Source organism: Syngnathoides biaculeatus, chromosome 16 (genome assembly GCF_019802595.1).
Source record: "Syngnathoides biaculeatus isolate LvHL_M chromosome 16, ASM1980259v1, whole genome shotgun sequence".
NCBI classification, from domain to species: Eukaryota; Metazoa; Chordata; class Actinopteri; order Syngnathiformes; family Syngnathidae; genus Syngnathoides; species Syngnathoides biaculeatus.
The window spans coordinates 9,788,277-9,813,584 of record NC_084655.1 but is presented as its reverse complement, the minus strand read 5'-3'; the positions used below and the strand labels follow the sequence as shown (position 1 = coordinate 9,813,584).

Genomic DNA, 25,308 nt, shown 5'->3' with positions numbered 1-25,308 from the left:
ACTTTTAACTAAATGTTTCTTATTGCACACAAAAACCCAACAACATTGTTACAACAATTCAATAAGCTTTCTGCCTCAGACCACGTCTAAACAAAAATCATTAACGAAAAAAGTGAAAACGGCTTTGGGTGATTAAACCATCCAGTCAGTCTGAAAAGACTGAACACAGATGCAAAACAAGTGCTTGGGGCTTCTTGACGGCCGCGGTTTTTTGTTGTTGTTTGTTTTTTATTAACAATTGAACACCAAATCCAGTTTAAAAGGCTCCAAGATTGAGTGGGCCAGCTAGAGTGCTTTGTTGCCTTCCTTATGGTAGAACTTATATTTGGTCTCATTCGGTCAAGTGTTCCTCAGTCCCTCTCCTCTGTGGTGTTCTACAAAGTTGAGTCCCCTACTTTTTGTAATTATCTCTTGCCCTTTGGCCAGATCACCAGTCATTTGAACAAAGAACCCCAAAGTCCATTGAAATTGGGACACTATATCAAAATGTGAAGAAAAACAGAACACAATTATTTGCTATTGTATAAAAAACATATATTCAGTTGCATAAACTACATTGACAGAATACTTAATTTTCAAACATTCATTATTATTATTATTCATTCATATCTTGGGAAAGGGGTGGGGGGAGAAATATTCACTCATTGGAAATTAGTGCTTGCAACCCATTCAAAAATAAAGTTGCAATAGGTGCATTTTTACCATTGTGTGACATCTCGTTTTCTTCTGACAACAATCAAGCATTTGCATAAAGAGGACATGAATTGTTGAAGATTTAGAGGAGGAATTCTTCCCTATTGTTGCTTGATGGAACTTAAGTTGCTCAACTGTCCGGGGTCCCTGTTGTCCCAATACTTTGTGCCCTGCGCTCCATAGAAAGCTTCCCAAAATTAAACCCCTGGGAATATATGAAACAATGCAAACAGTAACAATAATGAAAAGTGTGACAAGAGGTACATTTATAAATTGTTAAATAAGTCCACATACATTTAATGGACGTTTTGGAAACTAGCAACACTACCAATTTCCATAGGACAGTTTCAAATTGACCCCTCCGTAGAAATTGCGTCATACGTGTCGCATGACGTTACACAAAGAAAACGAGAGAAACAACTCGTAAATCAAGCCTCGCCTTCTTCTTTTCCTTCATACGGCGGTTCATAAACAGCTATACAGATACACATACAGATTCTGCATGAAAGTGTGATATGTAACACGAAAATAGGAAACTGTCAATGACAAATTCATCTTTGTGTTATAATATATCATATTATGTGGCTTCTCGGTCTTCCTCTGACTCCGGAAAGATCTCGCGCTAATATCAATGGTTTCTCCGTCGATATGCATGTAAATACCATTGAAATACTCCTCGCTGAAATCCTTGAAGCCCTGCTGTCTGCTTTTCAACGATATTTCACTATTAGCTAAGAATGCGAGTGAGAAATTTCAACAATTTCGCTCTAGTCTTTTCTTCCTGGGCCGCCATTTTTGCTAATTGTTTGTCTGAGGTTAGCACATGTGGGGTGACGTAACTTCAGGAGGCGTGGTTAAGTGCCCTGTACGGAGGGGTCAATTGGACAAACAGTTTTGATAACCTTTTAGCAGTGGTGACAATATAGTCATTGTAACTTGTGGGGCGGTGCACGGTGACGGTGTTTCTGAGGGATTCCCCGAGGACGTGTCAAAATTATTGTGACGTTTTAAACAATCACTTGCCCTAAAAAGTGTACGTAAAAACACAAATGGAGTTCAGAGGTCCTTAAAGCTCTCCAGCCATACTTTTCAACAAAGATGGCAGTCACATTTGACTTGTTGCAATTGGATTTCTCATGTTCAAATATTTTCCCATCAGCCTTTGTAAGCACTGATACGAGAGCAAAAGCAATTCTGAAAATATCATATAAGGCAAAAAATACAAATATTATGTGAAGTTTTCCTATGATAAATACAGTTGCCATGCCTCCAGGGCAGGACTTCGTAAGCTATCTGAATGCTGTTTCTCAGAATCAGCTTTCAGAGTGGGTAGATCAATATTAACTGCATCTGTAAAAAAAAAAAAAAAAAACACATTGTAAAATTGTACTCAAATGGCTGAATGTGAATGGAAGTGATTATTCAAAGCAATGTACAGCTATCAAAGAATCATCCTATTTCATGTAAGTTTTTTTTTTTTTTTGGGGGGGGGCAAGGTAGTAAAACCTGCAATATATAATTTTTTACATAATGCTCATTAAAGATACAATCCTAACGGCTAAACAAACATCCACCAGATGCCAGCAATAAATAGAATGTCCACATCATATTTTCCATCTTACATCCATCCTTCCATCTTATATCCTATATCATATCAATTACCAGTATTTGGCTTGACATTTTAATTTTCCACACTTGAAAAAAATGAAATGAAGGTTTTGGTGGGGCAAACCTATCAACAACTGTAGGAACAGCCAGGTCGATATCGCTCACATTTTAGGAATGTGCTAAAGATGACTAACTTTTTCCATCATATAATCATGCACCTAGCACGCTCTGGCTTGCTTGCTCTCATAATGTACAATTTGGGGGGTTTTGAGCTATAAATGCTAATGTGGGTTACACAAAGAAGAGTCGGGATATCATAAAGCAAAGCACAAATCCAAAGAGGAGTAAACAAGTATTTTTTGCTGGAGTAAATGAAACTGAGAGGCTGCCATTTTTCACAGTTCTGCTGAGGAGAGGAAGATTGGAGATCAGCCGGGTTATTGTTTAGCTCCTCAGCGTTCAGACCAAGCTAAGCCAGGTTGGGTGAGGCGGAACCAGGAACTCTTTTTCACGTCCAAGAAGAATGAATGAATGTCGTAATGTTGGGACAGTGGGTGGGAAGGCAATCCTTGAACAAGTGCTGGGGGGACAGATTGAAGTTTTACCTCATGTAACCAATTTCGAGACCAGTGGAGCAAGAAGCGTGAGGGAGGAGAGAGAAACGCTACACCTGAAGCTTTTCAAATGCACATAAAGTTACTATTGAAAGATCTTCATTGTAGTGTAGAAGTGTATTGCAGGATGCCGAGAACTGTTACGAATATTTTGACCTTCTCATGTGCTAAGGTGACCTAATTGTGTGGCCAGAAGCTGTAAGTCGCTCTCTGTGTTAGTGCGGACATCCATTTGTTCTCTGGCTCTTTATGCTTGTCAAGTTGTCACCTCGACACTAATGTGTAGCTTATGATGCAGAGATTCCAACGTTCTCCATCTAAAGAAAAGAGAGCACAGTAAGCTTCTAGATACACTTCCAGACATAAAGGTCTACATGTTGACTTTATCTAAATACATACATTAAAATATATAAAATAAAAAAAAAATTATATTTTAAAGTAAAAAATGTAAATTTAACCGAGACCTAAAAAAGTCATAAAACCTAAAAGCACACAAACTAATGAGACAACGAGGCACACAAGACACTTGCAAGAACAAAGCTGATTGGTGGAGACGCAATGAGCAATCCCTGAGGACCATGAGGGAACACATAAAGTTTACAAGAACTTCAAAGAAAAACACAAAGCCCAGACATTATCACCAATTCAACCAGGAATGTATTGCATTGTTTACCCTGGTTCACCCATGGTTAGCTCAGGGATGCGCTATTTCAATTTTTGTACTATTTCTCCTCGTCACGTTGCAATTTTATTCAGGTAACTTTAACAGTGTTCATGGAACTGTATTTCATTTTATTAACTTACCGCAATTTCCGGCCTTTAGAGCGCACCTGATTATAAGCCTCATTTGTAAAGGAAATACCATTTGGTACATACATAAGCCGTACCTGTGTAAAAGCCGCAAGTGCTCCCACAAAAAAAGCTGCGGCAGTTACACAGTAGCAACACGGTAGCACAGCACTAGCAGGGCCGGTTAAAAAAAAAAAAAAAAAAAAAAACATACCTAAATCACTGAGATGCGGCAGTAACACAGCAGCAACATGGTAGCGCGAAGCTAATGCTAGCGTGGTGCTAAATGGGCTGGTTTAAAAAAAAACAAAAAAAAACATACCAGTAAAAGTCACTTCCTTGGCACACATATTCCACCACTCTCACTCTTAACTTTTTGGCTCAAGTGCTCCCTTGCGGCTGTTAGAAAAAAAATGCAAAAATCAGCCGCATCACCGCATAAGCCGCAGGGTTGAAACCGTGTGAAAAAAGTCACGGCCTACAGGCCGGAAATTACGGTAATATTATTCTTTAGTATACTTTTTAAAAGACACTGGTCTAACTTACTTTGCAAATACGGTGGATACATGACAATTATGTTCTTGGGAATGACAAAGTGTTTGAAATCCAACTAGATGAAAGGTCAAACGGTCTCTTAAAACAGCCATCCATTTCCTGTAGCACTTATCCTCACAAGCGTGTTGAGCATGGTGGAGCTTATCCCATTTGATTCTGGGCAAGTGGTGGAATAAACCCGGAACTTGTCCTCAGGCAATAATAGGGCACATATGAACAAACAACCATTCCCACTCACATTCACACCAGATGGTTCTCAACTTGGTTGAGTGTGTATACTGTAGATACATTTAACTAATACATAAAATGACCTGTATTAAAAGTGTGATTTCAATATTATCCTCATTTACACTTACCAGTACATCAGAATCTGCAGATGCAATCTGCGAAACTTCTTCCCAATTGAGAGGTCTCAGTTTCAAATCTCGGCTCAGGCCCTCCTGTGTAGATTTTGCAATTGAATGGGGAGGATGTAGTCGTGCCTCTTCCAACATTCAAAAAACATGCACACAGCTGTGATTGGGTGGCGACCAGTCGAGAGTGTATCCTGCCTCTCTTGGAATAAGCTACAATTTCACGTAGGGGTTTTGAGTCATTACTTTTTCTTTTTTAATTACGGTGTTAATCAAAATATCCTGTGAATAAATACTGTGTGTAACTGCTTAAAAAAATGGACGTTTCCTCATCTTGTCACCATTTTGGACTCACCTGCCAGCTCCTTTCTTGCGTCTTTTGGGGGCGCATGTAAAAGTAAACGGCAAATGGCAAGACGATGGCGAGGGTTGAAGAAATCGCTGACACAACAGTCAGGAGAATAACGTCTGGTCAAAGAAAGACAGAGAAATAATTGGGTTTTATGATTTGATCAAACCAAACACCCCCACAAAACACATTTTCAAAAGTTATAAATTGAGAGGGATCTCCAAATTTAAATTCCCCTTAAATTGCACAATTCAGAATTTACGTGAACATTTTCTGGAAAAAAAAACGGCTCTTGAATGTCAAACATGAGAGATGAAACATGTGAAATTTTGGCATATACAGAAAATATTCATTTTAAATATTTCTCACCATAGTTCTCAATGATTTACCAAGGTAAGAAACAATTACAATTCAATATGCAACGCTCATTTTTATGAAACGCCACAAGAGTGGGCTAGTCGCGTGGTCTTTGGAGATGACCTGGTGCCCACGGGCACCATGTTGGTGACCCCCGATTTCGAGTCTTCAATGAACTGACGGACGAAGTGGGAGTAACTGGCCAGAGAAGTACCGGGATAACATGCCGACCCCACCCAGGATGGCTTGTCCCGGAAATCGAATCCCAAACCTCAGAACTGTGAGGCAGACAGGTGAAGCACGATAGTATTCCACCATGTCCTATACGCTAGATTTATTTACTGTATCTTTTTTTTTTTTTTTTTTAAACCAAATAACAGATGTAAATTATTAATGGAATTATGAGGGTGACAGATTACAGATTGACCACCACGGTCAACCTCAGAGGTTTTACTGAAAATTGAAAAATAAAACCCAAAACATCACAAATACTCTCTTTTTGGTAATAACTATAAAACTTACCGTTGCTTTGACAGGCTACAGTCTGGGCATGTGTTTCATTTCTTCCCGAATAATTAAATTCTGGTGACCCCTCATGGGATGCGGGCAGCGGCGCAGTGTGAGATGACCAAACCGGTGATGTCGCTCTTGTCTGCGGTGCCATTGTTGTCGGCATTGCAGTTCCTGGCCAAAAAAATCCAGCCCTTCCGGTGAACTTTGAAATGTGGAAGAAGTCTCCCGCTAGAAATATATTTGGATTGTGTGGATGTGAATATACAGTAACTGCAGTTGTTGTTGTTCTCAGAAAAAAGGGACACTCTGAAAATGTAAAATCCGTTGCGCCCCGACTACAAATGTACATCGCTAAGTCAAATAAAAAAATGTCAATAATCTTCCAAAGCTCCTTCCCCAATATCTACTTCATAAGTATCAACTTGGCATGAGATGCAATTCTATTTTGTACTTTATTCCTTTTAAGTTATACATCCATCTATTTCCCATACTCCCGATCCTCACTTGGGTAAGCTGGATGTTATCCCAGTAGCAAAGTGACAAGATCTGACATAAAGTCTTTCAAAACACTGATCCCGGTTGGAACAATCAATAAAGCTGAATTTGATTGTGATGTAGAGGTATTTTTTTAAATTAATTTATTTATTTTATTTGCCAAGTTATGAAGGACCAACCATGTATTCACCAGTATCCACAGCTTTTGGTTGGTGTCACACAGAGTTGCTCTACAGTATTTGGCATCCATCAGAATTGTGAAGATGTGCGGTTTCCAGCATACATTGTACCATGAAATACTAAAGTGTAGTGTGTAATAATAGACGTGTAATTGACGTTAATCCTTAAATGTTCATGAATGATAAGGATGCAAGTGTTTACACCGATTTTTTTGTTGCTGTTGTTGTTGAATGTCTTATTTAACTATTGCTTTAATTTATGTCACGCTTCATTTTCATGAAACCATGTCTCTGGGTTGCTGCAACAGAGTGACATCCAAGTCAGTTCACCAGTTAAGTAGCTCATCTGGATTTTTCTATTTCTTGTCAAAAAACAACTTATTGTGGCTGTATGATATTCACCAGTCAAATAATGCAAATAAATAAATTTCAAGCCACTTACCAGCGTGCCGGTTTTCCATAAAGAATGGGCATACACTTGCTGAAAAAGACAGAACCACAGAAGATATTCCTTACTTTGAAACAGTTAGAAAATGCACAATTATGTGAATAGTAGGAAATGTTATTTGAATATAAAGTAATGTAAGCATATCCAGTACTCACCATATTCACAGCCTGCATTGCAAAAGAAAACATACAGTAAATTGATCATTCTTTCAAATCTCAATCACGTTCAACAGGTTTAATTCTCTCAATAGTCATCACAAACTTATTGAAGCACAGGTGCCTCTTAATAAATAAAAATAAACATTTTACTTCACTAGTTCCACTCCAAATATGAAATTTATTATATAGATTCATGAAGCAGTAACATATTTCATTATCTCATTTTGTGATCCAAATAAAAAAATTGAATTATGCAGAAAATGGCCTACTCCGAGGCATTTGCCCATATTTTAAATAAATATTAAACACTTTTTAAAAATGTACTTTTCTCCTATATAGTGCTTGGGTGAACATATTTTTCTGAACACATTCGCCTAATAACTGACCCTGAATATATTTTTAGAAAAGGATTACTCAAAATAAAAAGAAAGAAATTATGCTAAAAATTCAAATTTGACTTTAGCCAAGATGGAGAAGAAATGAAAGGAAATTAAATTCCAAATGAGAGCACGACTAAAGCATACAAATTGAATTGCATTTGTACAAAATAAAGTGTGTTAGTTTCATACCATTTACAGTTTTATGGGAATCCACCGCTTTGGCAACCAGGCACATCAAGTGATGAGTATGAACGGTGACGTTCCCCACAGGTTTACACTTTTTACTTGGTGCGTCCTGAGGTAGGAAAACAAAATGTGAATATTAAGCATGCAAACATTTTCCCATAATAAACTGTCAATAATTTGTAATTTAGTCACTCACATGATTAGGAAAGCAGTCATCTAGCACGTTGCACATTTTTTGTTTCGAAGAGCAATAGCTTTTTAAAGTGCACTCCCCCACATCCTTTGAGAAATAAAAAGACAGATGTCATTCCGTGTGGTGAGAGCACTTTACTGAATCAACAAATAAATTCATTTTGACTGCCGCTAGGGTGACTTACTGCCTTGTTCTGTGTCATCACAAGGGACACCATTCTAAGTTCAGTTGAATTTTCCTGTGGGATAAAATTAAACAAAATGTTTGAGTTCAGTGCCGTTAAATTTATGATGGGTTTTTTTTTAGAGATTTTGTTTCAGAGAATTCTCCACAAGAGCTGGCAGATAAAAGAAAGGCGCTTTTCAAGAAACATCTAAAAGATGTGACTGTGAAGTAATGAGGGTGTGGCAACCACACTCGCAGATTAATACCAAATGGCAACGCTTTCCAGCTGCTCCACCGTGCCGCCTACACTGCCGGTGCACTATTGGTTAATTCTGCCTTGTTTGTGATATTTTTTTTTTTTTAATGCATGCGGGACCAACACGGAAGAGTCAATTTTAATTTCCTGTTTCGTGAGTGCAAGATGTAACAAACGCAATTGACAAAAACCTATGAAATTGTGACAAGAGATGAATGAAAGAAGAACGATCATTTTTAGATCATGAAAATCATCGTGTTCCAATCTCTGTTATTAACACATTTGATAAAACCACAACTTCCTAAATGGACCTGGTAAGATAATATAGAACATTCTTCTTCACTATAAATGAATGAGTTTTTAATGTTGCGCTTGTATTGTAGTGAGCAGCCAGACCCTTCCGGAGAAGTTTTATATTTCTTGTTTTACCATCACATAATTTCAAACAAAAAAAAAAAAATGTAGAAAAGCCTTGGAACCTCCTTTGAGTTTTCTACTTTATTTCTGCATCACCGGCTTGAGAAAACACATACCCATTCATCCTCTGTAAAATAGTCTTTACAGTTCTCTTTTGATGGTTCAATCAAACTCAGGAATACCTATAACAGACAGTTGTGTCAACGGCATCAGATTTTAAAGCGCAACCAAACAGACCAAAATACAGTAAATTTGACACATCATAGAAAACAGTCCTGTTAGTATGATGGAAACTAAATTAATAGGTTGAAAAAAATGGCATAGTATATGAAATCGGGCTTCAAAATGGTCAAGAATTGAAATGTTCTTTCAATTTCCAGATACTGTGGGCGCGTCACCAAATGCTCTCAAGAAGAAAATCCTGCCTCCCACATGAAGAGATTCTGCCAAATGAACTCTGATTACAATCAATAGCATTTGGGTAGTGGTTTCTGAGAAGGAGAATGTGTGCGCTTGTGTGTGTGTGTGTGTGTGGGGGGGGGGGTAACAGTGCAGTCTGGGTAGGGTAGACGTCTTTGTCAGTGGGTCCCCAGCCTGATGGGCCTGACCTGCAGGAAGCATGCCTCTTGATCACACACTCACTGTACATACTTTCTCACTAATCACATCTGACCAAATATCAAAGGGTTCCTGGGGGACCGGCACAGGGTTGGGATGGTGTGAGTGTTGGAATGGGTTCCGGTAACTTTGTGCTTTTTCGTGGTCTGTGCATCCTGACCTGCTAGATTACAAATGCACTAAATACGCTCATCCCCTCTTTTTTTAATGCACCACATACACCCATCTCTGGGCAATGGTGGACCGTGGGTGGGATGAGGTGGGACAGTGGTGATGTTGGGGGTGGCATTGGGTCACTGCAGCTCTCGCCGTGTGGCCTGTTGCCGGGGGCTTCACAGTGCTGGCGGCCCATCCTGGGTCCTTCAGCGTGGGATGTGTCCAGGTCAACCTGGTTGCTCTCAGGTGAACCCCTAGGGCCGGTCCTATCCTGGATTGATTGGGTGGGGTCCTCAACCTCCTTGGTGCAGGCACAGCAATTACAGGACATTTCTGTCAGTCTTTGTGCAGATAAAACGGTGTCAGTTCATTGCATGCGTCTGCAGGCAAACAGACCTGGGACTCTTTCCCTGTTTTGTGACAAGTAACCAGAATTGCTCGTATATCCCCCACTTATATTCTCGTTCTGGAGACTTTTACAATTTACTTAGTCTGTCCCAGCAGACTTCAGTTGTATAGCTGGGTTCAAGATCCTTGTCTTGCATGCTGCTTCTCCTGTCCCATCTTGTCCTGTCCTTCCCTCACAGGATGCAGCGCTACAGTCTCATGCAACATCCATGTTTAACTTTTTCCTTCTTGTATATACTTGGAGATAAAGACTTGCTGATCTCATCCTGTTTAAAAATAACACTTTGTCTCTCTCCTCCCCCTCTACAAATTCTGTTCTGTTCGACTGATCAACTCTGATTCGCCATAAACTCCAATTATAATACTAAGAAACAAAAAAAAAAAATCCTGCCTTTCAGCTGTCATTCAAATAAATGCCTTCTTTCATGGCTCCTAAGCAGGGATAGGAGAATTTTCCAGTGACGGAGATTGTCCAGGGTCTCATGGGCTGGAGAGAGGCCACCTCTGAGCTGGCATAGTGACCATCAGCTGACACACTCGTCAAATTAGCTTAAGCATAACAAAGTCAATGTTTTACAGTGGCAATTACAAAACCAAATCCTACCGAAAATCTATGGGCAAACCTGAAAAGGCACACGCGAGCCAAACTCGGTTTGGTTAAACCAGTTCTGCCATGAGGAATGAATTGTGAGTAGCTTCTTGAAAGCTAACCGTAATGTTTGGAGTGACTCATTCATATTTTTTCCTCATTATTCTGACATTTACCAAACAAAAATAAATTTGGTAAACAGGAACAGTTTCTTCTGATTTCATGTCCGAAAGAGAAGGGGGTTAAAAATAGTTTTGTTTTTTTCATATAATGTATGCAAGTATTTGGTTTTACTGGTGTTACTTACAATGAGACACAAGTGTTTGCCAAACCTCCAAGTCATTCTGGCACCGTGAACACCCACAGGCTCACACTACGAAAGTAGAAAAAGTGACATGAGAAAAGAAATGTACATTAATTATTTCTGATGGGCAGCATTCTAATTCAGACCCAGTTGATAATAATAATAACAATAAAGTCAACTTATGAACCCAAAGACACTTCACTTGACAGTCACACTGTTTTGGTGGTAAGATGCTTTTTAGCCAGACTTGCTTTTTGGATATTCTGAGGGAAGTGGCTGCCATTCTGTGCCTACAACCCCTCCGACAACCACTAAACATGTGTTCATATACAAAGTTGGTTCACCGTCTTGTCCATGGACACAACAACGAATTGCGTGGTGGCATAACTCACAAATATATTTCGTGTAAAAGTACTATTTTTCTTTTTTTCTCTTCACATTTGTGGAAAATCTTTTTTCCATATATATATATATATATATATATATATATATATATATATATATATATATATATAAATATAATTTTTACACAAAACACACTTTTGAGTATTTAATTTTGGCACAACACTAACGCCATGCGAACCAAAGTCGTACAAGAACAGCATAGCCCGTATCTGTATAGAGTATTGTATGCAGTATAATCTCATTCCTCATTTGTGGCGTGGCTCAGCAGGAGCCAATCTGAGCAGACTACAACCTGGACCAGTTAAATTCAATTCCATTCCATTCAATTTTGTACCTCTATTGCAGGGCTGCTCAATCCATCGACTGGTCGATCGCGAGGCAGTTTTAGTCAATCGCGACGGTGTGCCACAAGAAAAAAAAAACATCAACCGTATTTTTCCGACCTTTAGCTCAATGCCCATGTGCAAACAATGACAGTACAAGAAAACACGCAAGTCAGTGAGTTCCTTGGTCAAACCAGCAACAGCACTCGTATTGTGTTTAAGTCAATTTAATCACACGCAATACAAGACAAAACAATAACAAAATAGAAGTACAAAGACAGTTTAGTAGCGTGTAACACGAGCTACTGTAAATAGCCAAACAATGTATAGTCACTAAGCTCGAACAAATGTTATTCCGAGCGAATGTTCCAGGAAGGCAGGTTGGCAGTTACGCCGCCACTGCAGAGGTGGGTCAGCGGGGAGGAGAAAGCCACCGGTGTCTGGGCGCCTTTGACGTACTTACTTCATCCGGCATGGGTCCTCCTGAGTATGCTACATACACAAGACTTGTAAAAGGGTTAGGAAATCGAACAATTATGGGCCAGTCATTTTGAATATTTGATCGGCTTCTTTGTCCTCCTTGTCTGTTTGTCGGGGAGTCTTTTGTCAGTTAGAACTGATCCGCATATCGTCTAATATGGCTCGAAATGAATGTAATGGTAATTTGGCCCCGGTCACTTCACTTGCTTCTGAAATGTTCTCTTCTTCAGAAAGAGCTTCAGTCTCAGAAGTGGGGTCAGAAAAATCCGAAAATCTCTCTTGTTCATCTGCAATAGCAGGTGGTACAGCGGATTTTCGATGTAGACTGTCCCAGTATGACATCTGGAAATGACGTCGCAGGCAATATGGCCACCACTGGGATGGCGAGTGAGACTTTTGCAGCTTTGCGCTTTCATAAAACGCTCTCCACTCACTTTTTCGGACTCATATTATCATCAAAGTGACTAATATTATATGCAGTTTTGATAACTTTTTAAAATGTTTATTTTGGTGTCAGTTGCTCTTCAAGTCGAGCTTTTTCTGCTTGAGCTCACCTTATGTTCTGATTTGAGTTTAGATGGCTTTCTAGTCATGTGTTTTCATTTAATGCTCTTCAATGCAGGCAGCTTCAATTGGAAAGCATTTCCGAAAGCTACTTGGTATTACTTTACAGGCACTTTACCAACCATTCTAAAAAAAAAAAGCAATACTATAAAGTGATTTTTTACCTTCCTTGTTTGTTTCCTTTAAAGAGAAAGATGAATTTCCACTTGTACTTCTTTATTAAATACTAAACAGTGAGTGAAAAGTGAAAAGATAGGCCCTGCATTGCCACTTAGATTTTTTGAATTCATTATTTCAATTTTATCATGAAACCCAGTTTTACTGTATGATATGATGTCTTAGCAGAACGAGGTCACAAGTGGCAATTAAAATTAGATGACTGGTGGAGTGCTCACAACCAGGGATAGTTTCAAATCAGTCTGACTACGCGATTTGAAAACTTTGACAAAGAAGAAAAAACTTGCTGGCTGTCTTGTGGGTACAGACAGTGAGAGAGCTTTATCCCACATCCTATAAAGGCTCATACACAGCTTCTTTTTCAGATCTTATATAATGAACAGAAAAAAACAAAAACAATTCAAATCAGGAAAGATAGCTACACACGTTTTGGACTGGTCATTTTTGACGGATGTCTGCATTCTATTGGCTGACATTGTAGTTTCAGCTCGTTCATCAATTTTCCATACTGCTTATCCTCAGTAGGGTGGCGGGCATGCTGGAGCCTATCCCAGCTGACTCTGGGCGAGAGGCCATTCGCAATCACAGTCCCACCTATGGGCAATTTAGAGTCGCCAAAGAACTTACAATGCATGCTTTTGGGGTGTGAGAGGAAACAGGAGTGGCTGGAGAAAACCCACGCAGGCACGGGGAGAACATGCAAACTTCACACAAGGGAGCCAGGATTTGAACCCAGGATCTCAGAACTGTGATACAGATGTACAAAACAATTGTCCCACTGTCCCGCCTTTTTTCAATTGAATAAAATGAAAAAAACCCCCCACTTCATTGTATGATACTGCATTACTACAACTGTCCCGACTTATTAGTGATGCTGACTTCGAGTTATTTTTTTCATCCTCCATATTAACACACACAAGTGACTGAATATCGGGCAGAAGGTGTGAAGAAGTGTACACTGTTCTGGTCACCAGTCAGTCAGTCGGGCGCACGAACAACTATCCACACTCATGAGCAATTTAGAGTTTTCAATTAACCTCAATTGGATGATTTTGCAACCTGGGAGGAAACCAGAAAACCTTGGATCTCACAATTGTGATACAGAAAAGATGTGCTGCACTGTTTACATACATTAAAAATAATAATAATTACAGCAAATGATAACAAAGTGGGATAAAAAAAAACTGGTTAACCAGTACCGTCCGATCTCAAGTCAGAAATTAATCTCAACTCGGTCAGGCGCTTTCTTGCAGCTGAGGTTCTTCAAAATACCAAAGGGTGTAAATTGCATGGTGCAACGAGGCCAATGGCCTCCCCAGTGAAACTGAAGGGATTGCAGAAGCAAGTAGAATGACGTAAACAGGAGCCAGAAACAGAGACTACTATTCATGCACTCTTAATATTTAACAGCTACATGGGGCAAGTGGTGCGGACATCCGTGAATAGTTTCGGCAACTCAAAAAGAAGGAACATCATTCTTTCAAGGGCAAATTTCACTTCTGCCATTCATTTATAGAGGAAGAGACAGATATAGTATCACCAATTCAGATAAGGATATTACAGTATATCCGCTACCACAGGGGTGTTCTAACTATGGCCCACGGGCCACATCCGGCTTGACAAAGATTAGTACAGAAATGCCCCAATCATACCAAAATCATGATTACATTCATTGGATCTTGTCTGAAATGCAGAATGGTTACACCAGGTTGTGCTGTAATGCGCATTGGTTCCACCAGGTGGAGGATCCGGTGATGCAGTGAGGTCATTCATTTTCCGAGCTGTTTATCCTCACTAGGGTTGCAGAAGTGCAAAATCCCATCCAAGCTATCAGCGGGTAGGAGGCAGGGTACACCCTGAAATGGTTACCAGCCAATTGCAGGGCTCATAGAGAAAAACAACAGTTGCATTCACAATCATAGCTAGGGGCAATTTAGAGTTACGAGTTAATGTATGTTTTTGGGATGTGGGAGGAAACTGGAGTGCCCAGAAAAAAACCCACACAGGCATGGGGAGAACATGCAAACTCCACCAACACTATTTCGGTTCTACTTCGCTTCAGCTCTGACCATTTCACCAGCTAGGAATATACCAATAATAAGAAATGTCGGCAGTGAATGCTGAGCAATGACCGTACCATTTCAGCATGTTTACGTCAAGTTTGATAATATTTAGAAGACTAGGTCATTTATTGACAATAAATGTGTACTTTCTTGCTCAAAAAATGTATACCTACAGACAATAATGTGTCTTTGTTCCTCTATTTATGCCAGTGAGGCATATTGAGAGATAGAACTAATTACACGAGCGTCTTCTTCTGTCCTGATTACCAGTAACCACAACACATGCACCGCCCCAAATCTTCTTCATATAATACAGGCGACGCAATCCACTTGTGTTGTAGGTTCTCCCCGAGCTGCTACACGGCTGTCTCAGTTGATAATTTGACTGTCAATCATATTCATGGAAATCCTAACAATCTGTGGGCCTATCCAGCTGAATGCCCCGGAAAAACGGCCATGACTGAACAAGGCGCGCAAATGCAAATCATTAGTAAGTACAAATAAAAATTAATCACCTTCCTCATGTGCCAACAAGATACAAAAAAAAAAAACTTATTACTGTTTAAATAATTTTCCATGTTGATGCGGCAGCCCGGTGATAAAAAAAAAATGATCTATTTTGCAGTTATGCTCTGAACGGAGACAGGAACACTGCCGCCTAGCGGGTGGAGGCGAGAGGGCCATCAAACACCGGGTGACGTATCTCCGCTGTGGCTTGTAGATGTTGAAAACAGTACGGATCGACCTTCCACGGTACACACGCAGAATGAATATTTACCAATTAAAAGTAGTGATACACGCTCACAACATAAGCACGGGTAAACGGTGGAAATAGTCATTTACGCAATTTGGAGACAAGCTTCTCCCCATGCTCACACATGGCTGTAACTAAATACACGTGAGTCCCCCCGACAGCCGTCGCGCTTCTCTTTCTACTCGCCGAACAGTAATGAGTACATAAAGCAACAATGAATGAAGGTTATTTGAGGACTCACCGTGGGTCGGTGTCGATGAAGCCTGTCTGCTTTCACCCCGAGCGTCGCCCATTTCTGACTGCTTACTTTCACTTTTAGCATTTACTTTTTCTGGCTCGAGTCCCGCCCGCTTCGGTGATTGTTGGGTATCAGGCAATGGAAAACAAGGATCACTTGCAAGACAGCATGTTGATCTTTTTGTGACCTCACTCATTGGCCACCAGGCAATGATTGTACAGTACCTCGCCTCTCGCCCAAGTCCCTTAGGTAAAGCCCCAGCTCTCTTGCACGGAAAAAATAGAATCGAAAATGCTTACCGCAACAATATTGAACTGTCTACATTTTTGTTCTCATTTGGGGTCCCAGTTTGAGCTGCTGAAGCCTAGCCCAGCCTTACTTTATTCTACTGCAGACTATATACAAAAAGGGGGGAAAATGCAATTGCAGATGCACATGAATAGAGCAAGGTCAGGAATTATTTTATTTCAAGGAACATTCCATCACCATACGTTAAAAAGTATAAGTCACAAAGTCAACAGTCGCCATTTAAATAACACGAAAAACAAACCCCCCCCAAAAAATAAAAAATCCGTAATACAATATTTAAAGCCAAAATTCAACAGATACATGGAAAAAAATAGGACATCGGGAAAAAAACAACATGGAAATCAACATTTATCCAAAATGGTAATATATCTCCAAAACTGCTAACAGTGTAGTTCATTTGTAACTGTTAAATGGACTCAATTCCTGGAAGGATCTGGCAGAAAGTGAAACTCAATGATGTAAAAGAAATAACTTGGAAACAATTTAAAACTGAAGCCAGGTAACTCATGTGATCTGACATATCTCATAACCATTATCAGAAACCTTCTTTTGCAAGCATAAAAGACTGTGCACATATCCTCTTCATCATTCTTGACAAAGGAATGTATAAGTTTGGAAAAATATCATTTTAGAAGGCAAATGTGATTTAGGGCTGTCTGTATGTAGATGTGTATGGTTTTGAGATGACTTATGTGCATACAGTACTGGTAAATTGTCACAAATGGTCAGATATTTCCATGAGCAGATACTACCAAAAAAAAAAAAAAAAAACTAGAACCATCATAATAAACTTTAAAAAAAAATGTTTCTCAATGCAGTTGAGCAGTAAGTGCACTTATTTTGAAGCCCTTTTCAGCAATTTTATGATGAAACTTTGGAGATGCACTTTACTCAGAAAAGCTGAGTTATAAACGAACAAAAAAATGCCTGAAACATCAAGCATATTATTTCATTTTATGGTGACTGTGGATATTTAACCAGGTGCTTATTTGAAGCAACATTTTTATGATAAGGAGAATGGGAGATAAAGGAATAAATCGATGAATGAATGTTTTTCTTTGCACAAAGACACAGCTACTGACTCGCCGACGGTGAATTGTGACTCGCAGTCTTAATCTTAAATTTAGTTTTTCATTTTTATTCTTCAATAATATAGCAGCGGGGAGAAGAAGCTACATGCTGTCATGCTGTGCTGTTATGATGTCACGCTATTTACAAAGGTAAACACAAATTGAGGTGTCACGTGCTATCATGTGCGATTGACTGCTATTGTAAAGCTTCATTTACTGACATACGGAGAAAAGAATGGATCTATCGGACTGAGGCCGCTATTAAAGGGATTAAGTATGATATTAGTGAAATCAATGACTAGGCTGACAGTTTTCAACACTTGAGGTGTTTCTTGCAACAGCAGTCTGGCCCGACGGAGACTTAACCAAACATACATACCTTTACAATGACTTAAATACATACACCGGTAAGTAAAACATGAAAAAAATTAAAACTGACCAAACACATACAATTAAAAAAAAGAAAAACTGTACTTCAATCCGCCTTCCATTTGTTTGCTGTTAAAATGGTTGCATTCAATCAGTCCTTTAACTCAAATTTGCTGTCCATTCTGATTGAAAGACCATCGCTTGGCACTTAAAAAGCATCAAAGCAAGATGCAGTGACTTTTCACTTTCTGGTTTGAGTTCTTTCCACAGCCAAGGTTTCAAGGAAATTCTCAAACCGTGGCAGAGAGCTGCTGCCATTTGAACATCTTTAACCACTTCCTCCAAATTTCATTACAAGGCTACTTTCGGTTCCAAACCACTGCTAATCAAAACTCGTACAGACGAATCATCTTCAACAGGAAATCAGAATACACAAACGGATATTCACAAAAAGGCCACAGTAGTTAAGACTCACAACTGTCAAATTCAAGTAAGCTCCAGAAAACTTATTCAGATTTAAATATGCTTCAATTTAATTTCTCTTCCTCCATTTCCCTTTTAAAGATGCAAGTGTCATCTTTCTTTTAGAAAACACTCACCAATCACATTAAGTACACTTGCACAATAGGATCCAGTACAAGAGATGTGTCAAATATAAAGCAGCAGTGCCAATTTCTGATCGACTCTGGTGGTGAAGTATGAACTAAACACTTCATCTTATTATTTCCACTTCCACTTTCAATATAACAGAAACTTCAGTGTGTTTGTGAGGGCAATACTCGTATAGTACACCCATGACTGCGTTCATAGAGTCTTTTTAGGTTGAGATTCTACTGCAGCTGTGGACAACACGGGAGTTTTGGTGTCAGCAGAGAGGACACCCATAATATCCTGCAGAGCTTTGTTAATTTGAGCTCCAAACCTGTGGGAGTCCTGAAACAGAAACAGGAAATGATTAGTCTCGATCACATTCAGAGAGCAAAAACGGTTGCCTAGCATGCCTCGTGTGATCCAGGGGCAGACTCAAAACATTTGGGCTGCCTAATCACAAGTTCAGGAAATACTAAAATGCAGGAGAACACATGCAACATGTAATTTCTAACAAGTATTTTTTTTTTTTAAATCTCATGGAAAAAAAAGGCATTTACAATTAACCAATGCAAATAAAAATAAAATAATTGCAAATGTAGATTCTACTATTTTGTCATTTAAAGTGACTCAATTAAATAACCGTATTAAATGTGATGAGTCAGACAAAAGCAAACCATAATATACACAAATACATATTTATTGTAACTGGAAAATCATTCAAAGTCTTATTTCACCATTTAAAAGTAATTACATTGATCAATAATTGAATTAAAATTATGTAAAATAGTTGAATATTTTACATTCTTCACATAGAACAATTTCACAAGATATACATAAATGTGTCTTAATTTACCAATTTCTTAAAAAAGAATGACTAAATCAATGCAGCAAATATTATAGGCCTTCAGAAAATGTAACTGGATGGTGGGCCTGGTGGAAAAAAAAAAAAGTGGCGACCTCGATGAGGGCTGCGGGCCATACATTGCCCACTACTGCTAAAACATCCTAAATCAGAGCGACCATCATGCAAGGGTTGTGATGATGGGTTATGTAATTCAAAACACATTTCATTCGTGTCGCACGTTCTGGGCTTCATCTGGATTGTGTTATAAAAAAAAAAAAGTGACAGATTTTACGTACAGTCTCATTGCAGGAGTACTTGCACGACACATGGAAGTTGATCATATCTTCACCCACGATGATGTAAGAAACACCGTAACCATCATCAGCAACCTGAAGTGACCACAGAGCAATGTGAGATGTGTGCAGGTGTGTACACCATTAAGATTATTTGCATTTACAGTCCAGACATTATCTGTGTATATACAGTAAAATGTTCCAGCTAGCATAAACAAAATATGTAATGCTCACAGGTCCGAACCCTCCGCCTAGCGATACAAATTCCGGATGGTTCTTCAAGTCGAACAGCTCCATTTGCTGAACTGGCGTCTGACTGGTGGAGAGGCGCCAAGGTTCGGACAAAACCTGAAATGTCAGACAAGCGAGACACATTGCGAAGTAGAGTGAATGACATTGAAGTCAGGGAAATCCATAAATAATGTATGTCTATAGATGCCACAAGATACAGGAAAAGCACTTTAAACAGAGAGGATCGTAAAGCATCAACGCCATCATTTAGGATCGTAAAGCATCAACGCCATCATTTAGCTTCTATACAATTACGAGCGTGTGGTCCAGGAACGAATGTATTCGTAGATCAATTATTCAACGCAAAGAAACCACTCTCGCATGAGGCTCAGCAATAGTATTAGCTAGCATATTAGCCTAAATAAAACGAGCGCAAAGAGACATGACATCACACATGGACAAACAAATGTGTGCACGAGTAATTCATACGATCAGTACAAGTCATGAAACTCATGAGAAATGCTTTCAAATAGCGTAGTAGACAATACGGGGTTAATAGTTGTGACATCAGCAGAGAAGCAAAATCAAACTCTCTCTTTCATGAGCTGAATTCAAGAATTGTGAACAAAAGGGTTCGGAAATCTAGATCCAAATTAATAAAAAAAAAAAAAATGGGTGTGAGCACTGCTATCTTTACAGAGAATATACATAGGAAAACCTGTACACTCCCTTCCTAAAACTCCTGGGATACTGACAGTCTTTTTGTTTTTTTTAATAAAGGGAAGTGTCCACACTGACCCTCTTTCTGGCTAAACCAAACTAGACCTTTAAGTGAAGCACAACTTACCTCTTTGAGGAATGGTGATTCTACTCCCAAATATTTGGAGACAACGTAAAGGCAGAAGAGGTGTCTGTCAATTCCTGCTCCAGTCATAGCCAATCGATAAAGATTCTGGTGTCTCTCTGAAGCCAGTCTAAAGAGGTGGCGACATTGTTCTGCTGCCTGCTCAGACAAAAAGACACTTCACTTTACTGTCACAATAAAATAAATAAAAATCACAAGAAAACAAAGGCAATATTACACGTGACTTCAAAATGTCCTGTTTTACGTTAAACACATACGATGCAAAGATTAGATGCCTACCTCTCCACTTTCCAATGCTTTCACAAAGGCACTGCTTTCATTAGAGCAGGATCGCACAGTCTCTGTCCTTCCTTCCCTGAAGAGACGCGTCATTGACGCCTCGTAAGTCAGACAGAAACCGCCACGATCCTGTTGAACGGAGGACAATGGAATAAAGATGACTTTTTGATCGACATCTTTAATCGAAACTAAACTTTACACGATTTGATATGCCTTGATAGATATCGGATTGGCATTGTCATAATTTGCCAACCTAAATCAAAGACGTCATTGATCAGCTCTACAAGACATTGATATACAGTATATAGTCATATACAGTATATTTTTAGCAATCTCGCATACCTTGACATTGTACTGTAAATCTCTTACCACCAATAAGGTTATTAAAAAATTTCTGTCAACTCTAAACCAGACCGGATACACTCACTACCATGACGACGATGACACCAATGTGTATTATAAGAACAAAATGGTGAAAATTGTGTGTTGGTCACCGGTGCTCGATGGAGGACTGATTAAGATTACTTGAGGTATGTTCACATACAAAACGTTATGTAGTCTAGCGAGCTAGTGCTAGCGCTAACAGTTCTACGTAAACATTCTGGCGTTCTGTCGACTCATCTTCAGTGTGTGTAAAATTAATTTAATTGCAAATAAGCGATTTATTTACAGTAAATTAGCACCCAGTATTTTTCTCACGTTCTGGTGTTTTGGGCTAAATGATTAGAATACACGAATTGAATGGAGAATGCTTTTGTAGATACTCAGTATACACTATGCAAGTGTGTGTTTTTCGGCTTGTCCCTTTCGGGGTCGCCACAGCGTATCTCAGATGAACGCATATATATGTTTGGCACAATTTTTATGCCGGATGCCCTTCCTGCCGCAACCCTTCTCAGGGAGTGGAGGCCCCAGTGGGATACAAACCCACAACCCCTGGTTTACCAAACCAGTGCTCTAACCACTGAGCTACGGGGCCTCTGTATACACTATGCAGGTATATACAGTAAATGTGCAAGTAATTTAAACAAACACATTGCTCCATCTTGTGATTGGATCAGTGATCTGGAAATGCAACAAAATTGCAACCTTAGGGAAAATTTGATTATATGGATCATTTTCAAATAATTTTATCAATAATGGTAAAGACATAAAAAAACAAAATGGAAAATATTCTAGTTTTATCATTCTTTTATGTTGCCTCAGTTTGATATGACTAAATGTCTTGCATGCAGGGACAGACACATTTATAGTCTTAATTTCAAAAAGTTATTGATGATTTCAGATTTAAAATACTCATAGCAAAGTCAATCCTTATTGACAGAGCAAATGGTAGCATTTCATAACAGATCCCTCTCGTGCAGGGGTGTCAAACTCATTTTTGTCACAGGCCACATTGTTGTTACGGAGCCTGTCAGAGGGCCACTATGACTGTGAAACCATAAAAATCTTTAATCGCCTCATCATATTTACACATGAAATTTCTGAGCTAATTTTGGAATCAAATCAAGGCTGATGACTTTTCCAACTATTGTCAATGTTGGTAACACAAGAATGGTTGCAATATCGCAACATCACAATTTATGATTTGACAATTTGAAATTTTGGTACAGATGCTAACAAAAATCATGGACGTTGATACCCATGATTTGCCTTTGTGAGCCAAATAAAATCATGTGGGCTGGATCTGGCCCCCAGGTCTTCAGTTTGACACAAGTGCTCTGCTGTATTGGAACAAAAATGAGGTTGTTTCCGGTGGCATTTATGGTAAAGACAGCTTGAGTGACAAAGATGGAACATTTGTATATATATATAAAAAAAAAGCAACTCTATAGACACCAATGTTTTTTCATAGAATAGACATTTTAACCAATAGTATATCCCAAGATGTATTGAGCATCTACAGAAAGCCTGATGTCAGCTGTTCATGGAGTTAATGATATTCATCTGCAGTTGTTTTCAAAAGCCGATTTCTCAGCTCCAGCCAGAGACACTTCCCTCTGCTCATTTTTGCTCCTTTTGGATAAACCCCAAAGTTGCAAAACCATTACATCAAAGAATTGTGCGGCGCGTCTCACCCTGTAGTATGCCAATTGTAACGCAATCTGAATGAATGCGTCAGGGCTGACCCGAAGTTTCTTAATTCGACCTTTTCCAAAGTCTCTGAAGGGGAAGACGTGGCAGTCCACGTCGTCAGCCAAAGCCTGGGCAACAGCAAGGGAGTGGCATACTTGAGCTTGAACCTCCAAGATAGAGAGAAGAGAGACTTGAACAAAATGTGTAGTGTGGCCTTTTATTGGCATGTATAAAGTTCATGACAGCACATTATTTCTCCTCTGAGTTTTGGCCTGGCTCAACACTTTTTCCCCATGTCTGGTAGATTTTGTTATCGTCTGTTGAAATCAGCCTCCAACAATTCCAACAGGAGTGGTTGGAGCAAACAGAATAGACCTCTCCACTAAAAGAACACCATAACCTACTGTGAAACATGGAGGTGACAGCATCATGCGTCGCAGCCATATTTTCCTCAGCTGGTGATGGGGACTTTGACAAGGTGGAGGGAAATATGAACACTTTCAATACCAGTCTTAGCACAAAACGGTGAAGGTTCTGCTAGAAAGAGGGGAGGGGCCCGGGGGCAGAAATCAAAGAAAGCCTGAACAGCTGAACTTTATTTGGGTTAACAGCAAATCAGGAGCACATTCAATGGTGACAAGTGTGTCCTGTGCAACATGAGTTGGAATGTGATTCTGAAAACAAGAGCTTTAGCAGCATACCCATATGAATGATGGTGATTTTTAAAAAAACAAAAAAAAAACCCTCCACTATTATTTTATTATAAAGCTTTATTTAATCATATCACCATACAATCTTAAGTCAAGCTATGTACCTTGGGCAGCAAAGTGGAGTATGAGTTGACACATTTGTCACAGTTGAGAGGTTCTGAGTTTGAATCTTAGCTTTGGTTTGTTTGGAGTTTGCATGCTTTCCCTGTGCCTGTTTGGGTTTTTTTGTAAGTTATATGACCACCCCCCCAAAAAAAAAGAACTCCAAAAAACAGGTTAACTGAAGAGTTTAAAATTAAATTTTTGGATTCTTGATTTTCTCCAGACAATCTTTGCATGAATAGCTACGACTACAAAGAAACCTCAGAAATGTAAGGAAAAGTTATCTGAAATAGAATGTTGGCTAAAATAGTAAATCAGACACTGTTAAAGCTGACAATGGAGCTCTTTGTCTCTGTGTTTAAGTGAATTTAAGAAACTTAAGATACATGCAAAATCTGGATAACAATATGTTTGTAGGAAAAACCACTTGAAGCCTGTCCAAACACGTTAGAAAATTGTTATGAGAAGATTCTGATGCAAGTATGTATGATAGGATAACAAGTGGAATTTGGTGGTGGTTTCTGTCTTGACATGAGTGGGCGATTGGAATTTCAAGTTTGAACCAAGGCACAATGTTACACAATACAAAGAGGAACACAATAATAATGAACTAATACCTCTTGTGAGATGTCCCAGATAAGCCTTTGGGGGTTTGGCAATGAGCGGTCCACTTCCCCCTTACAGTGTCCATCCTCAGTGTATCCCAGATGAAAAGCATCAGTGGCTAGCGTGTACTGAAAAGGGGTTTGTTCAAATGTTTAGAGATGGTGTAATTAGGTTCAACTATCAGGGTTAGTGCATTTTACATCTCAATAAATTATCAGTGTTAAAAGCTTAATTGTGTTAAGCAGTTGGAAAAAAAAGTCATAGGGTCGGCGTGAAATATTCCAACATTTGTTTTAATATGTATAATTTGGACGATAATACAACAAATGAAAAAAAAACGAATTCAACATCTCCATAAACAAGAAAATTATGCTACAAACAAAATGATTTTTCATGTAGAAATTAGGCAGGAATTATCTGAAAAGTACTGTATTTTCTCAAGTGCTTAGTCAAATATATATAATGTATGATTACTGAAACATTGGGAATTATCTCCCACCCCACATTTGTTACTGTTGGACAATTATTTATTTTTTAATCATCGCTATTCACTGAATTGTATATATATTGATTCTGGTGACACTTTTGTATTAGTCAGCTTTCAGTAACTAGAACTGCAGCAGCAGATGAAACCACGGCAATGTTTTAGTGACAAACTTGTATTTCAATGTATTTGTTTCTTTCACAACAAACAAGTCTTCAGCCATTTATTTGACATACTGTATTGATTACACACACCTCCCAAAGGTGAGCCACAGTTGGTGCATCAGCCCAAGAGTGTTCGGCATTCAGTCCGTTCTTTCCATTCTTGTAGATCACAACTGAAAATGATTTATCGTACCACCTAAGAATTGAAAGAAAGAGAGCAGGAGAGAGTCACACACACAATCTTTACATGATTAAGTTTGTGAATGGTGTCAGTGAAGGTGCTGGTATGTGAGACAGGTAAAAGGCAGAATCATCTTTATCCGCCAAGTCAGTCAAAAACAAAAAAGGACATTGTCTCCATTAGGTTGAGCCACTCTAATACAACAACAGACAGCCACAGAAAATAGACACAAAACACAATGTTACAATTCTGTTTTAAGTAAATGGTTTAAGACGTTAATGGCAAGAGGGAAGAAGCTGTTGGAATGTCTGCTGGTTTTATATTGCATTGATCGACAGCACCGACCT

General features: G+C 39.0%; 1 protein-coding gene across 1 annotated transcript in view; it reads right to left on the bottom strand.

Moving 5' to 3' along the window:
• Positions 1-16,765: 16,765 nt before the first annotated feature.
• Positions 16,766-25,308, bottom strand: part of cpt1a2b (carnitine palmitoyltransferase 1A2b) — a 29,600-nt gene continuing 21,057 nt past the window's right edge. Inside the window, exons 12-19 of the mRNA XM_061845584.1 lie at positions 24,871-24,976; positions 24,144-24,260; positions 22,717-22,881; positions 20,639-20,767; positions 20,342-20,497; positions 19,498-19,611; positions 19,267-19,359; positions 16,766-18,468 (exon numbers count right to left, since the gene is read on the bottom strand). Coding sequence (XP_061701568.1) covers positions 18,340-18,468; positions 19,267-19,359; positions 19,498-19,611; positions 20,342-20,497; positions 20,639-20,767; positions 22,717-22,881; positions 24,144-24,260; positions 24,871-24,976 — 1,009 coding nt within the window. The 3' untranslated portion in view covers positions 16,766-18,339. The remainder of the gene's footprint in view (positions 18,469-19,266; positions 19,360-19,497; positions 19,612-20,341; positions 20,498-20,638; positions 20,768-22,716; positions 22,882-24,143; positions 24,261-24,870; positions 24,977-25,308) is intronic.